General features: G+C 40.3%; 4 protein-coding genes across 5 annotated transcripts; 3 read left to right on the top strand and 1 right to left on the bottom strand.

The window, feature by feature from the left end:
* Positions 1-1823: 1823 nt before the first annotated feature.
* tdo2a (tryptophan 2,3-dioxygenase a) lies at positions 1824-7018 on the top strand. Its single transcript, XM_061080011.1, has 12 exons — positions 1824-1918; positions 2035-2137; positions 2256-2346; positions 2656-2726; positions 3142-3269; positions 3400-3586; positions 3762-3869; positions 4011-4122; positions 4238-4295; positions 4877-4956; positions 5291-5381; positions 5645-7018. Exons 1-12 carry the CDS (start codon positions 1884-1886, stop codon positions 5796-5798), a joined length of 1218 nt encoding a protein of 405 aa, XP_060935994.1. The 5' UTR covers positions 1824-1883; the 3' UTR covers positions 5799-7018.
* On the bottom strand, positions 6938-15062 carry ctso (cathepsin O). Of its 2 annotated transcripts, XM_061080013.1 has the most exons (8): positions 14722-15057; positions 13718-13823; positions 13338-13462; positions 10313-10480; positions 9870-9991; positions 8514-8677; positions 7323-7415; positions 6938-7196 (listed from the first exon to the last, which is right to left on the bottom strand). In XM_061080013.1, exons 1-8 carry the CDS (start codon positions 14998-15000, stop codon positions 7162-7164), a joined length of 1092 nt encoding a protein of 363 aa, XP_060935996.1. In that variant the 5' UTR covers positions 15001-15057; the 3' UTR covers positions 6938-7161. The 2 variants fall into 2 exon arrangements, with proteins under 2 accessions (XP_060935996.1, XP_060935995.1); XM_061080012.1 differs by lacking the exon at positions 6938-7196 and having other exon boundaries at positions 7203-7415; positions 14722-15062.
* Positions 15063-15778: 716 nt separating this feature from the next.
* On the top strand, positions 15779-21367 carry asb5a (ankyrin repeat and SOCS box containing 5a). Its single transcript, XM_061079047.1, has 7 exons — positions 15779-16159; positions 17634-17713; positions 18274-18381; positions 18622-18772; positions 19510-19644; positions 20448-20639; positions 20755-21367. Exons 1-7 carry the CDS (start codon positions 15955-15957, stop codon positions 20880-20882), a joined length of 999 nt encoding a protein of 332 aa, XP_060935030.1. The 5' UTR covers positions 15779-15954; the 3' UTR covers positions 20883-21367.
* A 953-nt stretch (positions 21368-22320) lies between these two features.
* spata4 (spermatogenesis associated 4) lies at positions 22321-24580 on the top strand. Its single transcript, XM_061079206.1, is given in 7 exon segments — positions 22321-22330; positions 22719-22858; positions 23079-23197; positions 23615-23719; positions 23721-23830; positions 24184-24254; positions 24488-24580. Coding segments are annotated over 7 exon segments (648 nt in total).
* Positions 24581-26587: the final 2007 nt, after the last annotated feature.

Genomic DNA, 26587 nt, shown 5'->3' with positions numbered 1-26587 from the left:
CTCCAGCATCTCATCCTCCTGCATCCACCCTCCTCCGTTCTGGCTAAATGAGAACAAGAACAAAGAAGTTTTGGCTTGGTTCTCGCTCAGTCTGCTGCCTGATATTACGAGGCTTGTCCCGATCCAGAAATAGCTGCTTGTTATCATCCCTCTGATCTTCTGAGGACAGTTTCACAGGCTGTTGGGACTCCACTCGAAAAGTCTATAAAGATTGTGGGTGGAAAACAAGGGAGCTAATGATCTTGGAGAGATTTAGCAAGAGAGAGGGAGAGAGAGAGAGAGAGGATTGTGGATTCTTGAGTTTTACCCTCATGAAAACTGGGTTAACGGTTGTTCAAAGAGAATTTGTGTGTTGTGATTGACACTGCGTTGTTGCTTGGTTTCATATGGTGGGCGGGGACAAGCCCTATGATTATTTTCAACTAATCCGGAGATGAGTCAAGGAAAACACAAACATCACCTCTGAACTGCGTGAGACTGAGCGGAATGAAAACATTATCCAGACACCAAACAAACAGAAGCACGGGTTCTTTCTCTAAGAACATGTGTTGCGGGGGGGATGCTCCTCACGCACACTTTCACAATAACCCCAGAACAACACATCTCCAGCAATGTTCACTGGGGGCAAATAAAATATTAACCAAATTGCAAATATTTACATACGGGTCCAAGGACCTACACCGAAGTGACATCAATGATTCCCAGAGAGCATGATGGTTCAGTTTGGAGGAGGCCATTACAGACCGACCTGTACACTGGTGTGTACAGGTTGGTCTGTCGGGTTTGGGGAAGTGCGAGAGTCTGGCGAAGGTCAAAGGTCAAAGGTTTCAATCCCACAGACACCACAGACATGAGACTGTAAGTAGGCAACAATGTCTCCAGAACTACAAAATACATTTGATTATTAAGGAACTATATATAACATATACGTGATGTCCTCTCATATTCTGAAGTCTGCTTTCCTGCTGTCACACTTTAAAGATCCCACAAATCATTTAATCTGTGGGTCAACTAGTTCCTAAACAATCAAATGTATGTTCTAGTTCTGGAGACAGTATTGCCTACTTATGCAGTTATGTGCTTGTGTGTTTGTGAATGTCTCTAATATCATAATTTTAAATTCATATGTCAATTTATTTATGCATTTTTATGATGAAAATGTACCATCATACATTGGTTAAAATGTGAATAACGGTATCGTGTTAAACTGATGTATCGTTCAGGCTCTAATTAATACAGAAATATTTCTATTTTCATCTATTTGTTGATGCTTAATCTCCAGGTAGATTGTCAAAATAGGAATATTTGATTAAAAATGTCATCGTAGTTAACACAAAAATATTTGAACTGATATTTTTCTTCTTCCTGAAAACATTGCATTGCAATAAGCAGGTGTTTCAATCAAACCTCTTATGACCCTGTAAGTGGTTCAGGTTAAAAATGTTCCCCCTTTTACTTTGGACATTTTTTCATATAATTCTTCATCTATTTAAAATTATGTTTATTGAATGGAAGCTTTTGTGGTAAAATCAAAACCACTCATACAGACATGTATCCTGAATACGCTTTTTCTTCTTTTAGTATAAAGAGGCTTCAACAATAATGAATTAAAACATTTTTTTTAGAGCACCTGTATTTGGTATATTGTTGTTGTGCATTTTGTTATTTGAAAAGGATCTCATGACCGTTCTTTTAGCATGTCAAACAAAGTCCAGAAGGTGGTCCCGGTTCAAGGTAAACACGGAGCAAATAGAGGCGGGCCGGATGGTGATTGTTTCCTCGTGAGCGATTGGACATGGTGCGCGTTAAAAATCTGCCTCGCGGTGAAGACAGTTTTAGTAAATATTATCCGAGGAAGACGAAAGCATCTTTACTGACGAGTCATGAGTGGATGTCCGTACTTTGAGAAGAGGCATTTGTACGTTGGGTTTGATTCTGCATTTAACAACAGAGCTCTGATGGAACTCGATTTAGTTTTAGTTAGTTTAATGCAGAAAAAAAAAGAACGAATAACCAACTGTCTTCACATTGCAGGTTATTCAAGAAAAAGCCCCCGAATGAGGAAGAGGAGGACGCGGCTCAGGCAGGAGAGAACAAGGCCACCAAAGGAGGAATCATCTACGGGGATTACCTGCAGGTAGAGAACACCGACGACCACATGTCCCTGGATTTATATAGTAAAAGACAAGTGCTGGAATTTGTAGTTTTTAAAATTTGAGTTTTTAAACATAAATTTCTTTCTTTCCATCGTGCAGCTCGACAAAATAGTCACAGCCCAGGTGCTGCAGAGTGAAGTGAAGGGAAACAAGATCCACGATGAGCACCTGTTCATTGTCACCCACCAAGGTAAAAAGAGCTTCGGGGAGGATAAGAGAATGTTTTTCTCAATGCTAACACAGAAATGAAATGCTTTTTAATCATTGAGTTAGTCTTTAAAGATTCTGTTGGGAGTAATTCAACATTTTTGCAGTGAAGAATCAGAAAATGTGTGACTTTGAATCTTAAAAATGTAGAAATAGCTCTTCTGGAATTGAAAAAAGTACATTAACAAAAACTTAATTGTGACGTGGCTAGAATTCACCTTGGCTGCTCACTGACGTTTGTTTTGTAATATGACACTTGAATATTAATACATTTTTCTGTTTTGTATTCCAGCCTATGAACTGTGGTTCAAACAGATCTTGTTTGAACTCGATGCAGTGCGAGAGATCTTCATCAGCGGACACGTAAGTCACGTTTTTTATGAAATACAGACAAATATTTTCTGGTTTTTGAGTAATAGGAAAAGGAAAGAACATTTTAAATGTGCATGTTTTAGTTGTTACTTTCGAAAAAACTGAAAACTGCAAACATGAAGCAGAACAACTTAAGTGAACTGAGAACATACTCATCAGAGACCAGAAACTCTGCGGTAGTCAGATCTCACTGCACCTCTCTTAACTTATATTCAATAAGAATTATTCAAGTCTTTCCGGCTTTGGAGCTCGTCCGAGGAGAAAGAGATTTTGTTCATCACTCCGGCTGATGCTCCAAATTGAAATTAGAGCAATGCCAAAAGTCGGACACTAATTATTTCATATGTACTTATAAGATTTGCGCCGATAATTAATTATTTCCTGACACATTTCCCTTCTCCTCAAGGTCCGGGACGAACGCAACATGCTCAAAGTCAACACTCGCATCCACAGGATCGTGATGATATTCCGGCTGCTGGTCGACCAGTTTGCTGTTTTGGAAACAATGACAGCCTTGGACTTTTTCGACTTCAGGTGAGTGTACAAATAACTTCTGGGCATCTCTGCTGCAGCTCTAAAAAATGCATGAGATGTACAGAGCTGGCTGTCTGGGGCTGTGTGTGCATGTATGCTCACTTCTGTGTGTGTTTGCGCTCGTGCACAGGGAATACCTGACACCAGCCTCGGGCTTCCAGAGCCTTCAGTTTCGCCTCATCGAAAACAAAACCGGGGTCCCGGACAACCTGCGGGTTCCATACAACAGACGCCATTACAGGGACAACTTCAAGGGTCGTGAGAGTGAGATGCTGCTGGCCAGTGAGAGGGAGCCCTCACTCTTAAAGCTGGTGGAGGTACATCCGCACCAACACCTGCATAAAGTCATGAATTTTCAGTCATCTTATTACGAGTCATCTTATTAAATCTGTGGGTTTTTTTCGTTTCAACATTTTGATTCTGTGGATGAAGCTCATCTGGGAGTTAACTGGGTAGAAATGTAATAACAACCTTTGGCCTGTTCTTCCCCAGGAGTGGCTGGAGAGAACTCCGGGCTTGGAGGTGGATGGGTTCAATTTCTGGCAAAGACTGGAAATCAATATATTCGATGGGCTGAAGAGAGAGAAGGAGAAAATCACGGTAGGAGATGACTCTAGCTCTCAGTAGAAGATACAAAATATATTTTGATTTGCCTTTTCCTGGAGTGAAGAGATCAATGATTGACAAGATATTTTATTTTTATTCATGTTTTTTTATTTTCTTTCGGGGTGGGGGAAACAGAAAATGCCAGATTCTGAGGAGAAGGAGGAAATGATGGTGGAGCTGGTCAAACAGAAAGAGCTCTTCACTTCGCTGTTTGATGAAAAGCGACACGACCATCTCGTCAGCAAAGGTGAGAGACAATTAAAAACCTGTAAAATTAATCGTCCTAACATTAAGGTTTTGGCTCATAAAACTAGACAATTACCGACAATTAATTTGACTCATAATTTCATTTTCCACTCAAGGTGAGAGGCGGATCTCTTACAAGGCTCTGCAAGGCGCCCTGATGATCAACTTCTACAGGTTTGTGGTTTTCACAATCTAATTTCTTCACCTTTAATTGTCTCGTGAACGTGTTGACACAATGCATTCGTGTTATTCCTGCTTCAGATTCATAGTTATTAGCTTCTGCTGCTGACCAGGACATCAATAGGACATTTGGGGGTTTTCACGTAGAGCTTAGGAACATGGGGAGCTTAGGGTCACATCCCCTTTTCAAAAAAACCTATATCATGTGGCTTCTAGCTGCTGTACAACACAAGCAATTAGACTCTCTGTGCTGAGGCATCTGTCATCAGAGTGTTTTTGTCAGTTTTACCGAAAGGTGTGGTAACCAGCTCTTTTCAGAACCAGGTATTTAAGACCTGTGAGGCGAGAATGCACCGTGACGCTCATTAAGGCTTTGTGAGCGTCAACAGAGTCATGACAGCCACTAAAACGTGATAATTACTGTGAAACTCGTGGGTTTGCATTGTTAATCCAAATGCAGGGTATTGAATAGGTTATTTTTACAACTGCCATCAACACCAAAAAGACACATATTCATGCATCGATATAATTTATAAGATAAATTAATCCTCAAAATCCTTCTCTTTACCTTCCAGGGAGGAGCCGAGGTTCCAGGTTCCCTTCCAGCTGCTCACGTCCCTCATGGATATCGACACGTTAATGACAAAATGGAGATGTAAGTGCTGCAGTGAATCTGTCAGTGGCTGTCTGCACTCGCCAGTGAAGCAGAACAGAAACAATGTGTGTGTGAGGGGGGGAGATTCATCTGTACAGGAGGCCAGAGGTTTACAGGGGAGTTTACAGAAGTAAAGTTAGTTCACGACCCCATAGCCAGAAGATTCTCATAACATCTCCTCCACACCTGCTGATCAGCCCCAAACAACACCAGTCCAGTGACATCACTTCTTATCGATCCACGTCTTCTCTTATGTCCAAACAATTTACGGCTCGGGATGAAAAACACCCAGAGCCACAAACATAACCGATATGTTTTTATCTTCTGTTTCCAGACAATCACGTATGCATGGTGCATCGTATGATCGGCAGCAAGGCCGGCACGGGGGGCTCCTCCGGCTACCACTACCTGAGATCCACTGTCAGGTATTGTTTGCTGTAAACTTACGCCCACTGATTAAAACACTTTACATCACAAGTATCTCAAACACTTCAGAGTTAATTTAGATAAGGACAGGATACTGACACTCTGTGCTTATCTAAATTACCTGCCATATGGTCATTTCATCCAGACACGCACAAACTGTATTTAAAACTTTCCAGCATTTGAGCAGCACTCATTTCCAACAGATGCTCGATTATACTGCGAGTCCCATGTTTAATTTATGCTCTGTTTTCTTTACCTTTAGCGACCGCTACAAAGTGTTTGTGGATCTGTTCAACCTGGCAACGTTCCTGGTGCCGCGCCACTGGGTGCCCAAGCTGAATCCCAACGTGCACACCTTCCTGTACATGGCCGAGTGCTGCGACAGCTCCTACTGCAGCAGTGAGGACTCCGACTAGAGGGGGTGTCGCTTATCTGTCCCCGGCTTCTTTTTCTTTAACTGTAAATCAGGCCTGGCTGAGCTGAAAAGTGTTAACGGCAGGTGCGTAGGTGGATAAGTGGTCAACAAGCCACACAGATGAACACATAACATTAAGATGCCAGGGAACATAACGCTGCCGTCTAATGAGCTACGCATCAGGTTGGTGTACCTGAGAGTGCATTTGTAAGGAATTAATTAGGACAGTCTTAATATCTTACCTCTAGGACTATAAATGACAGTTAGAGACAAAAAATACTGTGTTTTTTAGGCATCTTGAGTTACAAATTAATTTTTTCCTAGTTGAGGAAGGATGCTGAAGGGGGACATAAGACAAGGAGGGATAACTAAAAGTTCTATCCCTGCTGGTTCTCCAGGAAGTTTGTGTAAATACAGAAACTTGTACATTTCATTGTTTAGCAAGCAAAGGCAGAAACTCATTGTTTTTCCCTATGACACTAACTGCACATCCCAAAATAACGCAAACAATTATTAATTCATTAGCTGCATCGGGCGTTTGACCCTGATTAAATCAAATAGCCAGAGTAAACAGTTTCCGGCACCAGTCTGTGATCCTGACCGGTCACGAGTCACGAGTACGACAGATGGCTCCTTGATAAGATTCGCTTAGATGTTTTCTCAATAACATTATGCAAATCCGCTGTGACTGACCTGACAGTGAATGGATCGGTGCGGGAGCTGATCAAACTGCAGGCGATGAAGTCTGTGCTCTTTTTTTGTTTATATAACAAAGCATGAGGACGGTGTCAGAGAGCGAGTTATTTCTGAACACTCACTCAGACATGACTCGGGTGGAAACCTCTGCGTAAACAATCAACGTCAAAATCTACAATAGGACAAAACCATTGAATCTGTACATAATGTCAATAATGTAGCTGATATAAAATGAGCTTTGTATAGTATTCTATATGGTGTTGAGTGATGCTATGTATTTATGCAATGATCAAATGATCTCTGTATATCTTAATTTGATCATTATTATATTACCCATGACTTGTATAACCTTATGTATTTAAGATACACATTTTTGTACAGTGCATCTTGTTGTCGGTTTTAAAGTGTGAGTGTCTTAATCGCTCAGTTATCATCCAACATGTATCAACGTATGAAGTGATTTATTTTGTTTTAACCGATGCACGATGGTGACATTTCAATAAAGAGAAACATTATTTAAAATGACATTTTGAAGGCAGATGACTGATTTTCGTTTTTTTTGACAGCAGTGATGTGGAGACACACACACCCACACATACACACACACACACTCAAGCACACAGACAAGACACATTTTAACAACACAAACAGAAATTTACATAATGTTGTTAAAGAAAAACAGCTGCCACCGAATCTGCAATACCTGGGATGATAAAAAGAAAAGAAAGAAAGCTGTATTAATCTCTGAGGGGACAGTGGGTACGGCAACAATCATGCACCAAAGTAAGAGCAGATATGAGTGGAGAATGAAAAGAGGCAAAGATCATACCGCAGACGTTGTCACCGATTTTTATATAAACATAACCCTCCTTCCCCCATGTGGGTCCCCAGGAGTTCTGCACGATCCAGTATGGAATATCCCCTAAGACAGACAACACGCATTTCAAAAATGAATTATTTACAGGATAAAGAAGGACTGTGCAAGTGTGTGTGTGTGTGTGTGTGTGTGTCTTTGTGTGTGTGCGTGTGTAGCTGTGGCCACTTTGAACCCTTACATAATCACTCATATCCTTGTGTAATAGCCCACAAACACAAGCGGGTGTGTGAAATAATTGATGGCGAAAAATATAAAATACCGCTGTGTGTCAAGAATGTCAAGAGAGAAAAAACGGCCGAGAACACGTATTGATTACAAAACTACCTACTTAACCTACTTAACCTTTTTAAATAATTTCACACGGATGTTTTGTCTACTTAAGTCGGCGCAGGGAGCATTAAGAGTTAAAACCGAGTAAATAATAAGAGCTGCTATACTTAGAAATCTGTGAACGTGACAAGTCTCACGTGTACTGACCTCGCCACTCTCCCATCCCTGTGTACACTGGGGCCCAACAGGAAGGTAAAGTACTAAAATGTTAAAATCTACAAAATATAAATCCTGCAACTAGACCTTTATTAATATTCTTGTTTTCTGAGATATCTCCCTAATAGGGCGAGATATTAATTCCTTGCTCTTTCAACGATTTTGCTCGAAATGAGGCCTGATATCTTTTAACAGAACTGAATTAAAAACTTTAACATGAAGTCAATTTTCAATCGAAGACACGTTTACTTTCTGCTGGAAACGTGAGACTAATTCACACCCTGCAATTAGACATCTAATTCCTTTTAACACATTTAGAACTTAATCCCTAGCTAAAGAGCTTGTTAAAATATATTCTTCTCTCCATCTCCCATTGTTATAGCAGCTAATTAGGGGGGGGGGGGGGGGGGAGAGATCCGGCTCGGTTGCAGTTGCAGCAACTTGTGATTCGAGCTGATTAAGTTGGTGAACATGCCTTTACCGAAAACTCGTGCCTGGTGCATTTACTCTAAATCTACTTTCACAGGCCCTGAAGTTTCAAAACTTTCTCGACCTAAAAAAAAAATGCGAGTTTTGTCTCCTGGAACATGTAAAAATCCCATTTGTTCTTGAATTACGATTCTGTCTCATGCCAGTGGTGTGGTGGTGGATGTTTACCAGTCGTGTCGTATCCAACCACCAGAACAGCGTGGTTAGACCATTGGCTGGAGCAGTGGTGCTGGATGATCCCTCCCTGGTAATCCTGCCAGCTGACAGCGTCCACCACGGCCGCCAGAGGACCGTGCTGCAGCAGCTGACCCTTCATGGCCTCCTCCTGACCGCTGGATAACACAATAAGAAAACTGGGCTGTGGTGTGTGGACGTGTGATTACACAGCATCTGGAGGTTTTATCGTGTCAAATATATCTTACAGTCAGGGGCTTGAGAATGTGTTCGTGTACATACTTCCTGTAATCGATGTTAAGTTGATGTTAAGTTAATTTCACAAGGCTGCACAGTTTTACTATTTCTCATCTCTTCCTCCTCCACTTTCTCTCATTATTAGAATCCCTGTAGCAGTTTCTAACCAACTATTGCACATTTTCTCTGTATTTTGCTTTTGCTTTGCAGCAATAAACCTTTATCGCGAGGTTAAGAATTTGCCCTGACCCCTGAGGAGTGTCTAATTCCAGCAGCTTAACACACTCATTGACCCTGCACTCTGATCGCTGGAGAACCAAGGCATTTAACTAGCTTGGATAATGACTGCATCTTTAACAACAATGACCCCGGCCAGAGTGGTTGTATATTCGTCCGCGTGCGTTTGTTAAGCAGGATTATGGAAAAATTACGAGATGGACCACGGAACTTGGTGGAAGGATTCGATATGGGACAGGGAAGAATGTGCATCCAGATCAGGGGGCAGATCAAGGATTTTCTATTCAGTTTCTTTACTACTAATTTGTCTTCTTTTTCAGAGAATACTTCAAGAATCTTGATGAAGAATGTCGGGCATGTTTAGAGGGCAGATATTTGAGTGTGTGTAATTGGGTGCAGATGAAATAATACGGATCTAGTGAATTTAAATGTGATTTAATAAGGGGACTTCCTGGCATTGGAGGAGGACTGTGCTCTACCGAGTGCCATTCTAGTTTTGGTTTTAAAATATGATTATATAAACAAATTGAACAAATAAAAACCGACATCTGTGTCTTTTACGTAAGAAAAAAATCTGACATTGTCTATAACAGAGGACGCCGATGTGAACTATGAGTGAGAGTCCCAGTCCTGATCAATTCATGCTGAATGAAGATGATCTGAATTTGCTTTACCCCCAGGTTACCTCTGGGCCAAAATAACCGGCCCAAGGTCAAGAACCTCTGTGCTACTGAGCTACCCTTGACTCAGTAAACACTGTGGTGTGTCAGCGGGCAGGACCAATCCCCTTCCGTCCCTCTCTGGCCTTGGTTCTTTATGAAAAGCCCTACTTGTGACTTTATTGCTCACGTACATCTTGCAAAACGTGTATTTTACCCAAAGTCATGTGCAGTAAAGTTCTTCACAGCAACGCCGTCATGTGACTGGGGGAAGAAATGGCAGATTCCTGTCTTGGCTTTGTAGGGATACTCGGACTGAGGCACCAGTTTCACCCGGGACTAGACAAAAAGAGAATAGTCCATCTCAGCGAGAGTGTTATCTGAATACAAAATATGCATTCATCTTGTTTGGAGCATATCCGGGCACAGGCACTTTTTGTTATTTATGAATGTTATGAATGTAGAGGAGCGATCTCACTTCACCTGCTGCCACTACATATCTCACTAATTCAAATAAATGACAGAGGTTGCATTATATACAAATTCAAAAGAACTCTGGCATATCTGCTTCTCCTTTACTGGAGTATGTGAAGTACTGGAAGGGTTCATTCTAACTCTGCACTGTATCTGTTTCAGTGTGTTATATGATGCAACAATTACCTGTTTTAACCAGTTCAGAGCTCTGACCGGGGAGCCTCCGTTGCATCCCTCGTCTTTGAAGGAGCAGTCCAGCACCTGTTGTACGCTGAGCTGCTCCAGCTGCGAGCCTTCGATGGCGTGGGCGGACTGCATGGCTCCCACCACGCTGAAAGCCCAACAACTCCCACACTGCAGAGGAAGAAGTTAGAGTGATTAGAAAAAGAACACGGCAAAGATGAAAAAACTTTAAGTTTCTGTGTTTTTGCTCAAGGAAACTTGCATTTGAATGCTGCTGGTCTCAGATCTTTTCAACTTTACTGGATAAATCAGTCCTGTATATTTAAAGTGTTTCTAAGGCCAGCACATCATTAAGATGCACTTTCAAAAAGAGTTTGCATTGTGGGTAGAAACATTAGATATGTTTGAACATACCTTCCAGTTCACTGTAACCTTGGAAATAAAAAACATGGTCAAGAATTGTATACTTATATATATATATATACACTTTTACCATTATGTTAGGCATTTCTTTAGTTATTTAATTGTGTTGCATGTAATAGAGGGATCCGTCACTTGTTTTTCCTCATTATCTTTGTCAGTGGAGGGTTAAGAACAGAGGAGGCTGCACCTTGTGAAGCCTTAAGAGCCAAATTGTGATTTGTGAGTAAGGGCTACAACAGATGAAATTGGATGGAGGATTGATTGATATGATCTACACTGAGTGTGGATGTCGTACACAGGACAAGGTGAAATGATCCCGACCAGCCTGAGTCAACTGTGACTAATTGATTTTTGCTGCCATCTACTGACAGAAACGCCTCAGGTCAAACTGACGTGAGGAAAAAAAAATCATTATTTCTGCTTCAGTTAATGTACTTAAGCTTTAAAGCTGAGGATTATTTTTAGATATATTGACGGAAAAACTTATCTTGTTCTTTATGTCTGATGGAGACACTTTTTTTTTTCCTGAAACCAGTCAGAGGAAAACATCCAGTGCATTTTGTTTTTCTCATCCCCAGCATCCCACTCAGTTACTTGCTCAGCTCAGCGTAAATTCCCATAACTGTGATGAAATCCTCCCTTTGCCAAAATCCAATATTTTGCTGCTCAATATGGTTCCATGTCAAAAATCAATACACAAAACAAAATCTGTCGAGTACACAAAACATTAGTAGTATTTCCTCTCTCCTTGAAGATGTTTAAAAGCACTTGAGTCTTATCATGACGAGGGAAAACTCAATCAAGAAGCATTGGTGAGATGTCCTGTGGCTTTGTGCATTGCTGCTTCCGTCCTGTCTCTGTTCGTACATCACAGTGTGTGTTGGATTGTATCGACAAACGTGTGTACAGAGATTTGAAAAAGGGCGTTTAGATACTCAGGCCCCATCAGATTGCAATATTTCACCAAAAAGTATTAAAACTACGTGATTTAAAAATCAGGAAATGGGATCGCTGGGATGTGGATGTTTTAGGTTGCAGGTTGTGAGTTTATTGCTGATGAGGAATCCCTTGAAAAAATGTAATCTCAATGGGACTTTGTGGTTAAATAAAAGGTTAAATAAAATTAGTAGTGTTTTTTTACATATTGTCTCTACATATTTATGTCTGTATATATTGTTTTATATTGTTTTATATTGTTGTTATATGTCTGATTGTTATTTATGTATAGTGCACCAACCACACCAAGGCAATTTCCTGTATGTGCAAATATACTTGGCAATTAAAAGAATTCCGATTCTGATTCTGATTTAGGGGAAACTTAGCCCAGGTAGCTTCACAGGGAGAAGGAGTAAATATCTGTGCAGGAAAACAGCAGGAGAGGAAGCTGGTAGGTGAGTGTGGTCATGTGCAGGCAGCAGCTCCCTGGAGTGGTGAGCCTAACCTGAATTCAAGAGAGTAAAATATATGTTATCACTTTGGCTTTTCGCTATACAGGCTATCCCTGTCTATCCCCGAGGACAACAGTTTTACAGAGAAACTATCCTCCCCGACGGCAAATTAACCGAGTAAGGAGATAAAGGACAGAGAGAGCAGGAAGTGAACCTGCGAGGACGAGCAGCAACTCCATCTTACTAACGCGCGCCCTGTTTTTGTCCCCAGGTCCATTCTGCTCGCTGAGCAAAACTCACACCTAATGACTTAGTTTGTCATTTCACCTCCTTTGCTGTTACTGAAGTCCCACTTAGCCCAGAATTGTCTCTCGCTTTCTATTACTTCACGTTTGACCATCGTTGTGCGAAGGGAGGGAGTTTCCCTGTGCTGTCCCTGAATGTCCAATTATGATTTTGTGAAGCTGATGGTACTGAGTGATGTGGAGACATGAAGACAACAGGACACCTGGATGTTTCCAGTCACTTAGGAGACGGCATGTGTCCACCACACACTGTAAATAAAGATCGATGAGATGATAGCTCCCTTAAAATTAAGCCAAATCTTCTGGATGGCCTCTCGTGACTGGCTGCAGTGTCGGTCATAAACCCCACCTCCTCCATGTTAGCAGATGGGACATATAACAACAAATAGACAGTCAAAATACAAGTTATAATATTCCATAAGATAGTTTTTGTCATTTTAGGTAGTTTTAATCACACTGATGTAAGTTAAAGTGTTGATTTTCCCTTTTGAGTTTGGTTTTAATTAGTTATTTCATGCTACAAAAACAGGGTGAAATATGGTGATTCATATCTGAGACTGAGAAGTGATTGATCGAGCGTATGTCTGCGTGACCTTGATACCTCGACTCCATATCCCCCGATCACTGATGCTCCGAATTATGTCAAAAGTGCAATATGGCTGTGCTCCATATCAGGATAATTTAGCTTCATTCTTGAACAGGACGAGGAAATTAAGACACGTCGTCCATCTTCATAAACAGTCTGTTGTGTTCACAAGTAAAACTTTCAAAGGGGGAGAACGGATGGATGTGATTTTAATCATTTTTAACGATGTCATTTGTTTGAACGTGCCCCGACTGGGTCTGTTTACCTAGAACACATTGCTATGAGCAGTAAATAGTATATCTCTCATCTGTCTGTGTGAAACGTACTGCTTGCTGGTTCTGGACCGGGGCCACTGCTGCTTTGTCCCTCCAGTCCAACTTGGCAGGGAGTCCCTCTGTCTTCCGTCCAGAGAAGTGCGGAGCTCTGTCGGCACTCGCTCGCAGGTAGAGATCTGTGGGAAACAGATACTGTTCAAAGTCATTCCAGGATACAAAGATGCATGTAAACAATAATTCTGCCGATTCAGCAAAGTCCTCCAGGAAGATGAGGCTAAATGAGTGAAACTATATATCACCCGATAAAGCACCTTCAGCTGTTTTAGAACTATCCAGTAGATGTAACAAACAAAGATTCAGCACATGCACCTAATTCAATACTGCAAACTTAAAATATGACAACAGTGTTTAGTGATCACACTGACGTCTACCTCTGAATTCCTTCGGCGAGAGGTCAGAGAACTGGTTGATGCCGTACTGTGCAGACTGAGGTGCAGTGGAAAACGAGTTCAGGTACGCATGGCGCTTTGTAGCTTCCTGCAATGACACAAATAAAGCATTAGGAGCGGAAGAGTCAACTGGAGGAGCAGCAGAATGCAGATGAGTACATGAAAATAGGTTTAAACAGATGAATAGAAGAATAATCAGAAAGATGCGTTGATAGAATTAAAAGTACTTATTCGTAAGAACATGTCTTGACTGGTTTATGTATATATATTGCATTGCTATACTGTTAATATCAATAGATTGATCTATGAGTACCATTTGTCAGTTTGAGCTAGTTTTTATTAATTTAAGTAGAGTTTGTTAGTTCTTTATTTGTAAGCAGCATTCACTGCATGGATTAACATGAATAATAAAATACAGCATGTTTAGCGACTGGTATGTGTGAGTTTGTGAGTTTGTGCAATTTGGTGCAAATCCGCATAAAAATCCATGTCTAGTAGTAAATTGAAATGCACTCCACTGAGAGCTATACTAGCTTCTGTTTAAAAATCATTTGAAGAAATAATTATATCTACAAATTCTACAAATAAAAAAACATCAAGACAAAAATCAGAGACAATACAGATTTATATTTGTTGGGTATATATAATAATAAACCTAACTCTGTTAACTTTTCTCCATCAAAATCACTTGTATATAAAATCATAATCTAGTTCTCCAAAGTTGTCAGAAAAATCTAAATGTATGCAAGTTTAAAGCAGCATAAATAAGAAGTACACCACTAATAGTATTGGACAACAGTACTTGGGTAAATGTACTAAGTAACTTTGCACCTCTGATGACTTGAACTTGAAATGGAACATAGTTACAATGTCAGAATTCATTCCACCAAACACTATACACTGAGGGGGCGTGGTCTGGAGTGACGCACATTTGAAATGCGTTTAAAACCCCGTAAACTTTTCTTCGCATCTCTTTCGAATCTCACCTGGAAAAACACTTGACGTCGGTTAAACTCTTCGCTGGTGACGTCACTCTGGCGTTGAAAGAGTTTTCTGAACGAGTCGAAATCCAGCGCGGAGGAATTCAACGAGTCCCGAGTCTCATCCGAGCGAACACGAAGGAAACAGAGAGAAGAGACGAGCCAACAGACTGAGACAGAGACCCACGACACAGGATGAAGAACCCTCATTTGAGGAAGAGGAGTCAGATGAGAGGGAGGAAGAGTTTCTGTGTTTGAGGAAGAGCAGGACGAGGTTTGGCGCATGCGCAGAGATCAACAGGCGCCCCCTTGAAAACAGAAAGTAAAATTTAAAGTTTCCCAGGAAGGAGGATTTGACTCCTGAAGGTCTCTCAGGAAAATTTCAGCCTATTACAATTCAAATATTTAGCTTTGTTTTTGCTTCAATTTGTATTTGTGTAGCCCATATTCACAAATCTATATTTTTGGTCTTAAAAAGCTGTAACATCCTCTGTTTCATCCGTATCTCTAAGCAAGAGTAATTTTTGAGTATTTACATTATTTATGAGAGGAAGTTATTGTCATATGTGAGTGGGTGCATTGTATATCAAGTGTAATCTTTTGCAGGACACGTTCAGATGTTGCTTGGAAGTTGACCTTTGACTTTTCGGATGTGGAATGTCACTTCATCTTCATCTACATTTTTGCAGGAAAAATATGTTGTTTTAGTTTGTTGTGAAATAAGTGAAAAATCAATGCAGAAACTTTTTAAATCTGATTCATCAGCATTGAATTAATATTGTGAGCTCAAATCTTTGCAAAAATACATTTTTTATATGTCTTTTCATTGCAGTTATTCATAAACACAATTGTACATGCTATCTCTTGTATTGTATCATTAAACTGTCATTAGTGTATAAGCAAAATTCATTATTTTAATTTAAATGTTTCTAGAATCATAGGTAAGAAATGTCTAAATTAAATACGTAATGTCCTGTTTGTGGCTGAAACAGGCGACGTGTGAGACTGAGATGTAACTTGTGACCACAGGCCCCACCACACCCCCTCACATTGTACCATAACATTGCAGTAGTTGCTCTCAGGCACAGGAGCAGCTGCAAGGCATTTTTTTTTTCCAGCCTGTACTTTGTCAGGACCGGCCGACCAGTCAGTGCCCGGGAGGAGGAAGTTATTCTACTCTTGTGCTTTCTGGAGTGAAGCATCTGATCCGGCTCTCATTCTGTGAACGTGCCAGAAGAAATGTCCGACCCGACAGAGGAGCTCAGCAACAAGCCCTTCGCGGCCCAGTTGTCCAATGTTTACCTCAGCATCCTGGCGCTGTTCTGCTTCAAGCTCTTTGTGAAGATTTCTCTCAACTTGCTGACATACTTCTACGTTATCCGTGGGAACCGCAAAGAGGCGGCGAGGATACAAGCAGAGTTCTATGAATATGGTCAACGGCACAGTGAGTAAACTGAGTGCAGAAACCCATAGAAAGCCTTGGGGAGTTTGATCTTTTCTATGTATTTGTGACTTTGAGTGTAACCACAATGCAACTGTACACTGAACACTAATACACATGATTAACCTCAGGCACAAAAGGTCAATGTTTCGTACAAAAGTGCTTCCTGCACACACACACACACACACACTGACAATTTCTGTGTTTACAAATGAGCAATAATCACTGCAATGCTAATCCAGTTGGTGTAAAAGCCGTTAATTGTATTCACATTAATATAGAGTGTAGATATGAATGATAGCCCAGTTTTCTTTTTATTAGCTTAATCGCCGCTTATACACCATGAAGTGTACATTCAATATTAAATGAAGACACTGTGGGCTGGCAGCTCCTTTTTTTTTCCTCTCATGTATTAATAGAACCCAGTCATGATACCACCCACCCCCCCGCCGCCACCTCCCTCACTTCCCCCCCATCCTGCCCTAGTTTCCATTCCCAGCTATGCAGTGCACCCTCTCCCACCGGCACACAGCACACCAAAACAACACGGCACATTCTCAGGGACAAGGCGGTTGAATGTTCTGGACGACGAGAGACGACAACATAATCTGCGGCGATCATTCAAAGGGGAAATGTTTAATTTAAAGGAGACCAACTCCGAGGAATACTAATTAGCCGAGATTAGGGTATTAGTCATGCTCCTGGAGATATGGCCTTCCTTGTACGAAGGAATCTGTTTAATGACTCTATAGCTGCTGCTGCTTTATACCCATATTTTAAATCAACGTCAGTCAAGGAAAATGGGCTGCATGAATGAAATGGCATTAATTTAATAGAAAACATCAGAATTGATTATGATCCATGAATTATGATTGAAGCGGATAATGATGATGAGAATGTGTGGAATGCGTCAGCGGCTATTCTGGACATTGACTCAGGTTTTGCTAAATTATAATTATTTTTTATTTTCCCTTCATGACATCAAACCGTCCGCAGACAATTTGTCAAGTTTATTGACTTTATTAATGCATCAGGAATCTTCAAGCACATAATAATGTTCTGCACGATGCATAAAGTGCTTTAAGATGAAGGTTAAAACGTGACTAGAAGGGGTAGAATATGAATTTGATATAAATATGAAGAGGATAGGGATTTTGTGAGTTCACATTTGAGGTTCATCAAGTTGTTGTTATGGTTAAGAAATAAAGAATAAAGACATTCTGACATGAGACATAAGTAGACTTAAAATATCAGTGAAAGTAAAATAATTCTTCAAAGACACAACAGTTGTTTTCAACGTAACACTTTGATTATCAGTAAACATTGTATTTTAAGGATTCACGCTGCAGGTTTTATATTTTCTGCAAATAATCTTCCCCTTCTTGTACCGTGGGTACACTGGTTCTGGATGGAAGCACAATGTAAATTATGACAAATATAAGCAGGAGCAAACACTGAATTCTCCTTCCTGTCCCAGACTCCTGGACAGACCGCTCCCCTCTCCACGAGGCTGCATGTCATGGCCGCCTCCTGGCCCTGAAGACCCTCCTCCTACAGGTGAGGAAGATATAATCCAAGGAGAGAGTCTAATGCATCCTCCTGATGTGCACAACCTGGGTTCTGTCAGTTCTGTTCCCTGTGAGATTCATTTTGTTTAACGTATATTGTCAGTCAGACAGATAGAGGTTTCAATGAAGGTCAGGGGTTTCCATACAGTTATCTGAGGTTAATATATTTTACAGTTGATTTATCGTCTTTTTAACCTTACCTTGAAATAGCTGTGTATGAAGGCAGTAAATTAATAAATATCCGAGCCACAACCTTGACAATGATACGTCTTTATCTCCGAGAAGCTCATGACAAAGCAGTGATATCATAGCACTACTTGACACTGTGATTCATTAACTCTGCTTTTTTTGGACCATTATTCTCTATTGTTGAAACAGGGACCGCAGCTTGTCAATGACTGAGAAACTATGACTAAAGAGGATGGGTCTGTTTTTTCTAAAAGGACTTTCAATCTTTCTGCAATTCCATGGATTCACCAACAGAGTGTGACAAAGGTTAATGCCCCTTAAGTCGCTTTAACGTCCACGGCTGCTTGACTGTGTTTCCAGGGTCACGGTGTGAACGTGCTGACCATAGACCGCGTGTCCCCTCTTCATGAAGCCTGTCTGGGAAACCACGTTACTTGTGCCAGAGCTCTCATCGACGCCGGAGCCAATGTAAGTCGCAAATTGACCTCATGACTCTTTATTGTTGCTATACCGCACAGGTCAAATGTAATTTTCACGGCTGGGAAAATCTGGGCAGGGGTGGTGGGTTGACATACGAGCGGTGCACGGCTGCAGAGCTATTAGGATTTTTTTGTTCCCCCTCAACTGTTCCCCCGGGCTGTTGCTATGTGTCAACCTGCATGGTTAAACCAAGCCTAAGAATAACATCAACAGAAAATGTGTTTGTAGGTCAACGCCTTGACAATTGATGGAGTCAGCCCTCTGTTCCACGCCTGCACCGTGGGCAGCGTGGCATGCGCCGAAATCCTTTTGGCAAATGGAGCGAGACCCCAAAGTCTGGTGTACCACCCCTCGCCCATCCATGAAGCCACAAGCAAAGGTATACCATTACAAAATATTGTGCATGTATGACACAATTCATACACTTATCTAATCTCTTTTTCCCCATTGACTTTTTAAATATGTTGAAAATCAGCCACAGGAAGATTCAAGATTCAAGATTTTTTATTGTCAAATGAACAGAGATAACATGAAGTAGTCACTGTCAATGAAATACTTGGGTCACACACTCTCTTTAAAAGAATAAAAAATAATAAAATAGAATAACAATGAAATAGAATATCAAAAATTTGAAATAGAAAATAAAAGATATACATCTAAATATATATCTTTACAGATGAATGTTCAATTTGTGCAGTAGTGCAAATGCAAAGGAATAGACTATATATACAGTTAAAGCGTCTTTATCACCCCCTGGTGGCTGGCTGCAGTACATATCATAAACCCCACCTCATCAATGTTAGTGGATGGGACATGGGCCAAACTAAGAAGTACATTTTTCTGAAAGATAGTTTCTGTCGTATCATACTCATGTACAGTAGCGTCCAAGTACAATTCTTTCAAGGAAGTTTGTTTTTTGATAATTTGATGCGGTAAAAATGTGGTGTATTTGCTGCTAATGTTCAATATAGTGAAATTACATTACAGCTCAATCGAATCCACTTGTATTTGTGTGCCTTTGCTGTGCGACTAAACTTCTTTTAACAAACTCTCACTGCTTAAAAAGTAAATCCCAACGTGACATTACTTTTTGTCTTCATGCTCCATTACTTTCAGGTCATCACGGCTGTGTGGAGGCTCTGGTGACTTGGGGGGCAGATGTGGACATGGACATTCCTCACCTGGGCACGGCGCTCTATACGGCCTGCGTCTGCCAGGAGCTGGAGTGTGCCAGGAAACTCCTGAGGGAAGGTCGGCTCACAGCACAGTGTGGATCTTTATATTTCCATACGGTCAGGCACACAACCTGGATGAACACACAGAGAAACACAAGGACATTTACTGTTCACTGACAAGGGAATACATACACAAATAGACCTTTACTCTATACTAGAATATTGAGGAATAAATCAGCTTCATTTATTTTTTTCAATTTCATGAAAAATCACTAAACAGACACAGTGAGAATAAAACAATGGAACACGAGGAGAAAATAGAGCAATAAACCACACATTTATACGAGCAAATAAATAGGATAAGTCAGTGTAAATAAGAAGTAAAGTCAAATCATTTGTCAAAGCCCTCAAAGCTAAACTAACCAACTACGTTTTGTTGTAATATGTAAGTGAAAACTCCACCTAGAGATTATATAAAGAGATTTCACTTATAAAAACACACACATTGGTTAAAACACTGCATTCTGAGTAACGTCTGCAGCGACACATCAATCCCACGTAGCCCACAGCTGATTGATCACTTTCTCAAACTATTTGCGAAAACCCATATTGCTTTCTACCTTTGATTGAAAGCAATTCGTTCACTTCAATTCTCCCACGGCTGTTCAAAAGTAATTTCTGAGAAAAATGGGAAATGGTTAGTGGAGCTGTGGGAAGTCAGGTGAATACAAAAATGCATTGGGCCATTTATTAGGAAAGGAAAGTCACCACCTTATGCCTGAATTTAAAATGAACAAGACATACTAGTGATAGTTAACAGTAGGAGTTGTCTTATTGGACAGTGGCAGGGAGGGATAATCAAGTTTATCCTCCATTCAGGTGCCAATGTACAGAAAGGCAAATCCCTGGAGTCACCGCTACACGCAGCTGCAGAGAAAGACTTCACCGGGGCGGTGAAGCTGCTGCTGGACTTTGGCGCCGACATTAACGCCCGGAACAAAGAGTTCCAGCGGCCGGTGGACATGGCTCCACCCAGCAGTATAACAGAGGGTTTCCTGCTCGTCTATGAAGGTACAAGTGGACTTGAGGCTTGTTTGTCTTGGGCGTTTGATTTAACAACTTTGAACGTAGTCTGCGTGAATCCTACGAGCGTATTAATTGTGTTTTCATGTCCTCCTCCTCACAGCTACACCACGACTCCTGAGCCAAGTGTGTCGTCAGTGCATCAGGAACTGCGTCGGCCGGGACAGACTCCACCTCCTCTCCCACCTGCATCTGCCCAACAGGCTCAGGAACTACCTGCAATACAAGTGAAAGGCAGAAGAAACCAAACATCTGCCCCCTAATGGGACTTATGAGAAGACACCTTTCGACACAAACTGCACATCAACTCCATGAACTCCTCCGACCTTTAATTTTAGCTGCTACTCAATGCAGTACGAACAATTTATTGTAATTAGTCACGGAGCTGCCGCAGAGTAGCTGACAGAACCACGTTGTGTTGAACTAGTCTGATTCCCATGTGTGGATATTTGGACCTGAACTAATGTGAAGCAGGATATTGTTATAACAGGCCCTCAGGCTCAGCCATCCCCAGATCAATTAGGACAAAACATATTTTGATAAACAGAGTTTTATTTGCTTTTCAGATTTGTAGTGTTGTTAGAATATGTATTAAACGAGTGCTACACTTTGAAAACTTTGCATATTGTGACACAAAATATATATATACTGTACATATATGAATGAGTGCTTGTAGTTTTGCTATGCACACCTTTAGATCATTAAAATTGTTTTGAAACCTGCCTGTGTTTCTGAGGTTTAATATTAGATGTGCCGTAGGACTATTACAGATTCAAAAATACAAAACAATAAACAACAAAAATAGTTTGACATGTTAAAGCTTGGATTATTATGAAGCGACAACTGGAGGAGGCTGACATTACTGGAAAGTCTCAGTTGGAAAATATGAGTGGGTGGAGCAGCAAGTTTGTTTCCATCTCTGAGACAGAAGCTAAAACTGTGGAGTATAATAATGTAATGTATATAGTATAATGCTTGTGAGGCATTATGAACTTAATAATCATGTAAATTCAAGTTAAAGTTTATTTATATAGCACAACTACATTTGAGAATATGTGAAAAGAATATATAGAGCAAATTAAAGGAACAGTATGAAATAATATTCATAATATTGAGCTTAGTTTGTATATATGTATTTATATAATATTTTCTATTCACAGTTATATCATCACAATATAACATGTCTGTACTGAAAAGAATATTTCTTATTTTGTATTTATTTATTTATTAGGAAAAAGTTAACTTTAAGTCCCCCTATTTACTGTAAGTTAATATAGTATATTGTAAATATTTTAAAAGCTAAAAGTAGCTTATAGGCTCTATTTATTTTATTTATTATAAATTAATTGTTTAAAATTATTATGAATGCTAAAAAGCACTTTATTGTGGTAAAAACAAGTTATTGAATTTCTAGAATCTGAAATTTTGTGTAACTTCTACTTCCTCCGGGGGGCAGTAAACTGTCATTGTTGTGTGGAAGATGTGTCTTGTTGCCATGGAAATATCAACAAAATCAGTCAAGTACGTGTGTCAAACTCAAGAGCGGCTCCATCAGGATCTTATAACTGTTCTACAACCACAAACACAACCTCAGTCTGTAGGTTTGTTCAGCAGCACGTCTTCTGCAAAGTGTCCTAAACCTACAGGAGTGTCCAGAGAAGTCTGAAGAATGTGCTCAGGTAAAGACGAGCTCTTATTGATTATTGATTACACTCCCCAATGAACACATACAAACATGAAATTCACCTCAATATGTTCAAACTGAGATTTGTGTGGTTGGAAATTCCTGGTGACATGTGACCCTGGAGGTTTCATCATTCAGGGCTGAGCTGGGCTGCTAATTGGCTGAGATGTTTAGTTTATCGATGGTGAAGCAGCATTTTTTTCAACCAATTTTACACATCTAATAGCAAATGGCTTTTAATTTAAAATACCTTCTACCCTAAAACCAGTTAAACGTGTGTTTGTTTAATAAATAACAATAATAAAACTTTACTTGTAAAGCACGTACCTCAACAAGGTAAGAAAGTCCTGCAGCAGAATGATGCCAAAATATACTATAACAAGGAAGTATATTTATTTTTTCCAGTGGTTACCTTGCAACAGAGATATGTTCTCGTTATTGCCCCCAGCACTTCCCAGAGCATTCATTTGACAGAGGAACATCACTTTCTGCCAAGCAGAGGAACTGGAGTCGGATAGAGCGGGTAGGATGAGAACATGAGAACATCGAAAGTATCATGAGGTGAAAAGAAATGTAGTTTGAATTAATTTCCCCATGTGGTGTTTAAAACAGTGTCATGTTCACTTTACAGGTAAATGTATTTGCATTAAAATAACTTAAATCTAATATCTATAACATTTTCTATATTTTCTTTACATTTAAAGGAAGTTCTTATTTTGAGATAACTATTAAAATTGTCCCAGTCTTTACAGAAGCAGAGTTTGCACTTGACAAAGGAGGATGTGGATGGAACCATTCACTGTCAACCAGGAGCAGCTGAACTGTTGGTGCAGGAGGTTTATACCATATTAACTAACAGGAGGTACGTGTGGATTGGGAGCGAGGGCAGGAAATTAAAGATTAATTTGATTAATTTATCAGCATGACTAGAGATGAGAAGTGTTACATACAAGCTATATCATAGAAGTGTGACCTTCCAGTCACAGCCACAGTCTCAGGGTTGATCATCACATTCTCAGATGTCCTTTAATACTGATGTTTCTTGAAAGATCAGGGACACTGCAGTTACAACTCGAACACATCACTGCTTCATAGTCGACTTAAAGTGAAAGGATGTTGATACCGGACAGCGACTGTGGCTGGGCAAAGAAAACATTTTAATAACAATACACGGCCACTAAAAGAGCTAAACTGCACATTTGCACAATGTAGATATAACACAGACACAACCAGGAACAACAATAGATGCCTCTGCATGATAAAACCTTTTGTGATTTAGTATCAGGAACGCTGAGGGTCCAGAGTTTGACTTGATTCGCTCCATGGCCTCTAAAGCCATCAACAACAACCTGAGGATAACGGAGATCATGAAGACGCCCGACATCAGACCAGAGGAAGGCAGAGGTCATCCTCCACAGGCACCTGGAGAACAAGGAGTCCACCAGGGGGGGCAGTCCCTTGATGAAATCACAGACACGTGGACTGACAGGGCTTGGTAGTTACTGGCAAACTAGGGGTTAGATGTATAAACTGACATTTTGTAGTTCCGAAGTTATATTTCTCTGAATGTGACTGAATTTGTGCAATTTTTACCATTTCCTGTTTGGCAGGAAGATTTAAAAAGAAACCCAATCTTGGTAGATGAGAACTTTGACAGCTCCTCATCTGGAGGCACCTCATCAAGTAAACCTCAGCTTGTCATTCAAATCAAATCTCATGACAATGATGCTCGAAATGCATCGTTCGGATTGAGGCATTTCTAGTGTTTTTGCCAAACAGTGACGAATAAAGTGAAATTGAAAATGCAGAGAGCACAATTAGTTAACTGCTGTTTTATTCTGTCTGAAGGATCAACTGCTCCCGTCTGCGTTTCAGTGGCGGAGGAGCTCAGGCTCAGTTGCTTCATTTCGAATAGACTAGTGAGAAAAGCCATTTAATCATTTTTACATTCACTCTGCAAGAGGAAGATTAAGATATATTCTTCTTCTCAGAGGCAGTATGCTATTTAAAAGGCTGTATATCAATGATAGTGGAAATGATTAAAAGATTAAAATAAAAGTTTTAGTTTTTTGTGAACATACTTGCAGCTGAACTTAACTCTGCTTTCCAATTTCTAGTGTTGTAGAGTGAGATGACTGCATCCACCCGTCAGATGCTCCTATGGAAACTGAAGAAGGATCTGTGCTTTAATAATGAATTGTGTATTAATGTGTCACTTTGTGTATTGATACGGTTTCCACAATAATCCATATCTTAGCCCTTTTTATCTAGTTAGCCACAGAAATGTTGCCTAGAGTGTAACTTGATTTGAAAAACAGATGACATCACTGTTTTTTAATGGATTATATAACATCACAGTGTCTCTACATCACGGCTGGACTGTACCTGTTTGCGCCAGTAGGTGGCAGCTGGGAGGCGTGAGCTCTTCTCAGAGGTTTTTCTGGGACTGAATCCATTTGCTGTAGGTGAGTCATTGATAAAAAAGGAGGAAACACACCAGTGTATTCTCCTGCCTTACGTTCACTGGTGTGTGTTTATCACTGAGCTAAATCAATCTCAGAGTCACCTCAGCCCATTTCTGAATCTACACCCTCCCTCGCATTTTTCCATCACTGAGGCAAAACTGCTTTCTAAGGTTTTTCTGTAATCCACCACCTGCTAAAAGCTGGTAAACTAATCCCGTGACTCATTAGATTCTCTGTGGTCGGTTCCGCCTGATGCTGAGTTCTGATTCCTAAATTAAAAATAACCGGGCAGCAGCATGTAGACAAAGAAAGCTTTTCCCTGTCTTGTTTCTAAATCATTTATGTTCCCAATTTTTGCAGCTCTGGGTTGAATAGATTTCAGTGCACGGACTGGAGACGCTGCACATCAGCACGAGTGAGTGATGAGTCACTGGCTTTGGTTTGGTTGTTGATGACCACAGGCTGAAGATGCTGTTTCTCTATTAAGATGTCAGTGGAACTTTGCCCGTGGTAACGTGCTGTAACGTCTTCATTAAGTCCCAAACGTGTGATGAGGATTATATAACTCTGTATCTTGCGTCACTGCTTATAAAGAGATTAAAAAACTTAAATTAGATGATGGGGAGGTGTATTAAGTAGGTAAGACTTTTCCTGAGGAGTTATTAATGCCACGTTTAACCAAATGCACGTACTCCCATATTTAAACCAGTAAATGGATCCTTGTTTTGCTGGATGGATATTGAATTACTGCACAGACAGATCCTGTGTGTCAGTGGTAATGGCACCATATGTTGTGCCCTTTTTACTGGATCACCTCGGGGCTGTGTCCTGTCATCTTATATACTTAACACACTGCACATCAGTGACTGCAGCAAACAGAACGTACAGAGGTATATAAATTACTGCCGGTGTTAGTTAAAGTTTGGAAGCTTTGTGCATAAGTGTGATTGGAGCGCAACCAATTTATTTATGTAGCTAAATGAGCCTTTCACAGATGCACTGATCTTAAAATGTTTATTTTACAGAAGAAATGATGCAGGAAAGATTTATGTTCACATTTCTCAATTCTATATAAGTGGTTGCATTTATGTTTTCTTTTTATTCATAAGTTTGGGGTTATTCTGTTACATATAAAGCCTCAGTTACCTTTTTTTTCTTAAGGGTTTGATAACATCTTATAAATCACTGCCTTTTAAAAATATATATATATTACAAATCATGTATATATCGGCTCATATGTATTACCCAAAGATCGGTATTCAAAACCCCACATCAGTTGGGCTCTTTCTGTAATATGTCATAAGTACAGAATATAGTTTTCACCTGATTTTCAAGGGCTTGTTCTATAATATATGATGTTTATATAGCCTGGTACTGTTAAGAGTGTAAACAACCTTAACTTTGCTTAATTCCTTTATAAGCACAAGTAAACATACACCTGTTAAATCGATGGCTGATAGATTTTCAACTGTTTTCTTTTCCTGTGATTATTTTTTAATGTTGAGCGTTTTCCAGTGCCAAAGCCACTCAGCCTCAGTTGCACCGAGTTCACCCTGTTGGCCCCACATCTCCAGGCACTCGTGGATGCTCAGAGTAGGGAACAGTTGAGCAGTGAAGCTCGTGAAAACCGGACGACAGGATGGTAAGTGTTTCTGGCTGACTGCCCTGCTCCTCGTGTGGTCTGAGAGCCTCAGCTTCCAGGAGGGAGATGGGAAGAGGACAACGCTGGAATGATATGATATTTCCATCCTCAACAGACTAGTAACCACAGATGACCATGAGATTAA

Source organism: Limanda limanda, chromosome 10 (assembly GCF_963576545.1).
Source record: "Limanda limanda chromosome 10, fLimLim1.1, whole genome shotgun sequence".
NCBI lineage: Eukaryota > Metazoa > Chordata > Actinopteri > Pleuronectiformes > Pleuronectidae > Limanda > Limanda limanda.
The sequence above is the reverse complement of the archived record's forward strand: the minus strand, read 5'-3'. Positions and strand labels throughout refer to the sequence as shown.

Coding starts and splice junctions, on each gene's coding strand:
- ctso (XM_061080012.1), bottom strand. CDS start 15,000: ATGCGCCAAACCTCGTCCTGCTCTTCCTCAAACACAGAAACTCTTCCT. Junction 13,824..14,721: donor GACGTCAAGTGTTTTTCCAG/GTGAGATTCGAA, acceptor GTGTCATTGCAG/GAAGCTACAAAGCGCCATGC. Junction 13,463..13,717: donor CTCGCCGAAGGAATTCAGAG/GTAGACGTCAGT, acceptor TGTTTCCCACAG/ATCTCTACCTGCGAGCGAGT.
- asb5a (XM_061079047.1), top strand. CDS start 15,955: ATGTCCGACCCGACAGAGGAGCTCAGCAACAAGCCCTTCGCGGCCCAG. Junction 16,160..17,633: donor TGAATATGGTCAACGGCACA/GTGAGTAAACTG, acceptor TTCCTGTCCCAG/ACTCCTGGACAGACCGCTCC. Junction 19,645..20,447: donor CAGGAAACTCCTGAGGGAAG/GTCGGCTCACAG, acceptor TCCTCCATTCAG/GTGCCAATGTACAGAAAGGC.
- tdo2a (XM_061080011.1), top strand. CDS start 1,884: ATGAGTGGATGTCCGTACTTTGAGAAGAGGCATTT. Junction 2,138..2,255: donor TCTACGGGGATTACCTGCAG/GTAGAGAACACC, acceptor TCCATCGTGCAG/CTCGACAAAATAGTCACAGC. Junction 3,270..3,399: donor TTGGACTTTTTCGACTTCAG/GTGAGTGTACAA, acceptor GCTCGTGCACAG/GGAATACCTGACACCAGCCT.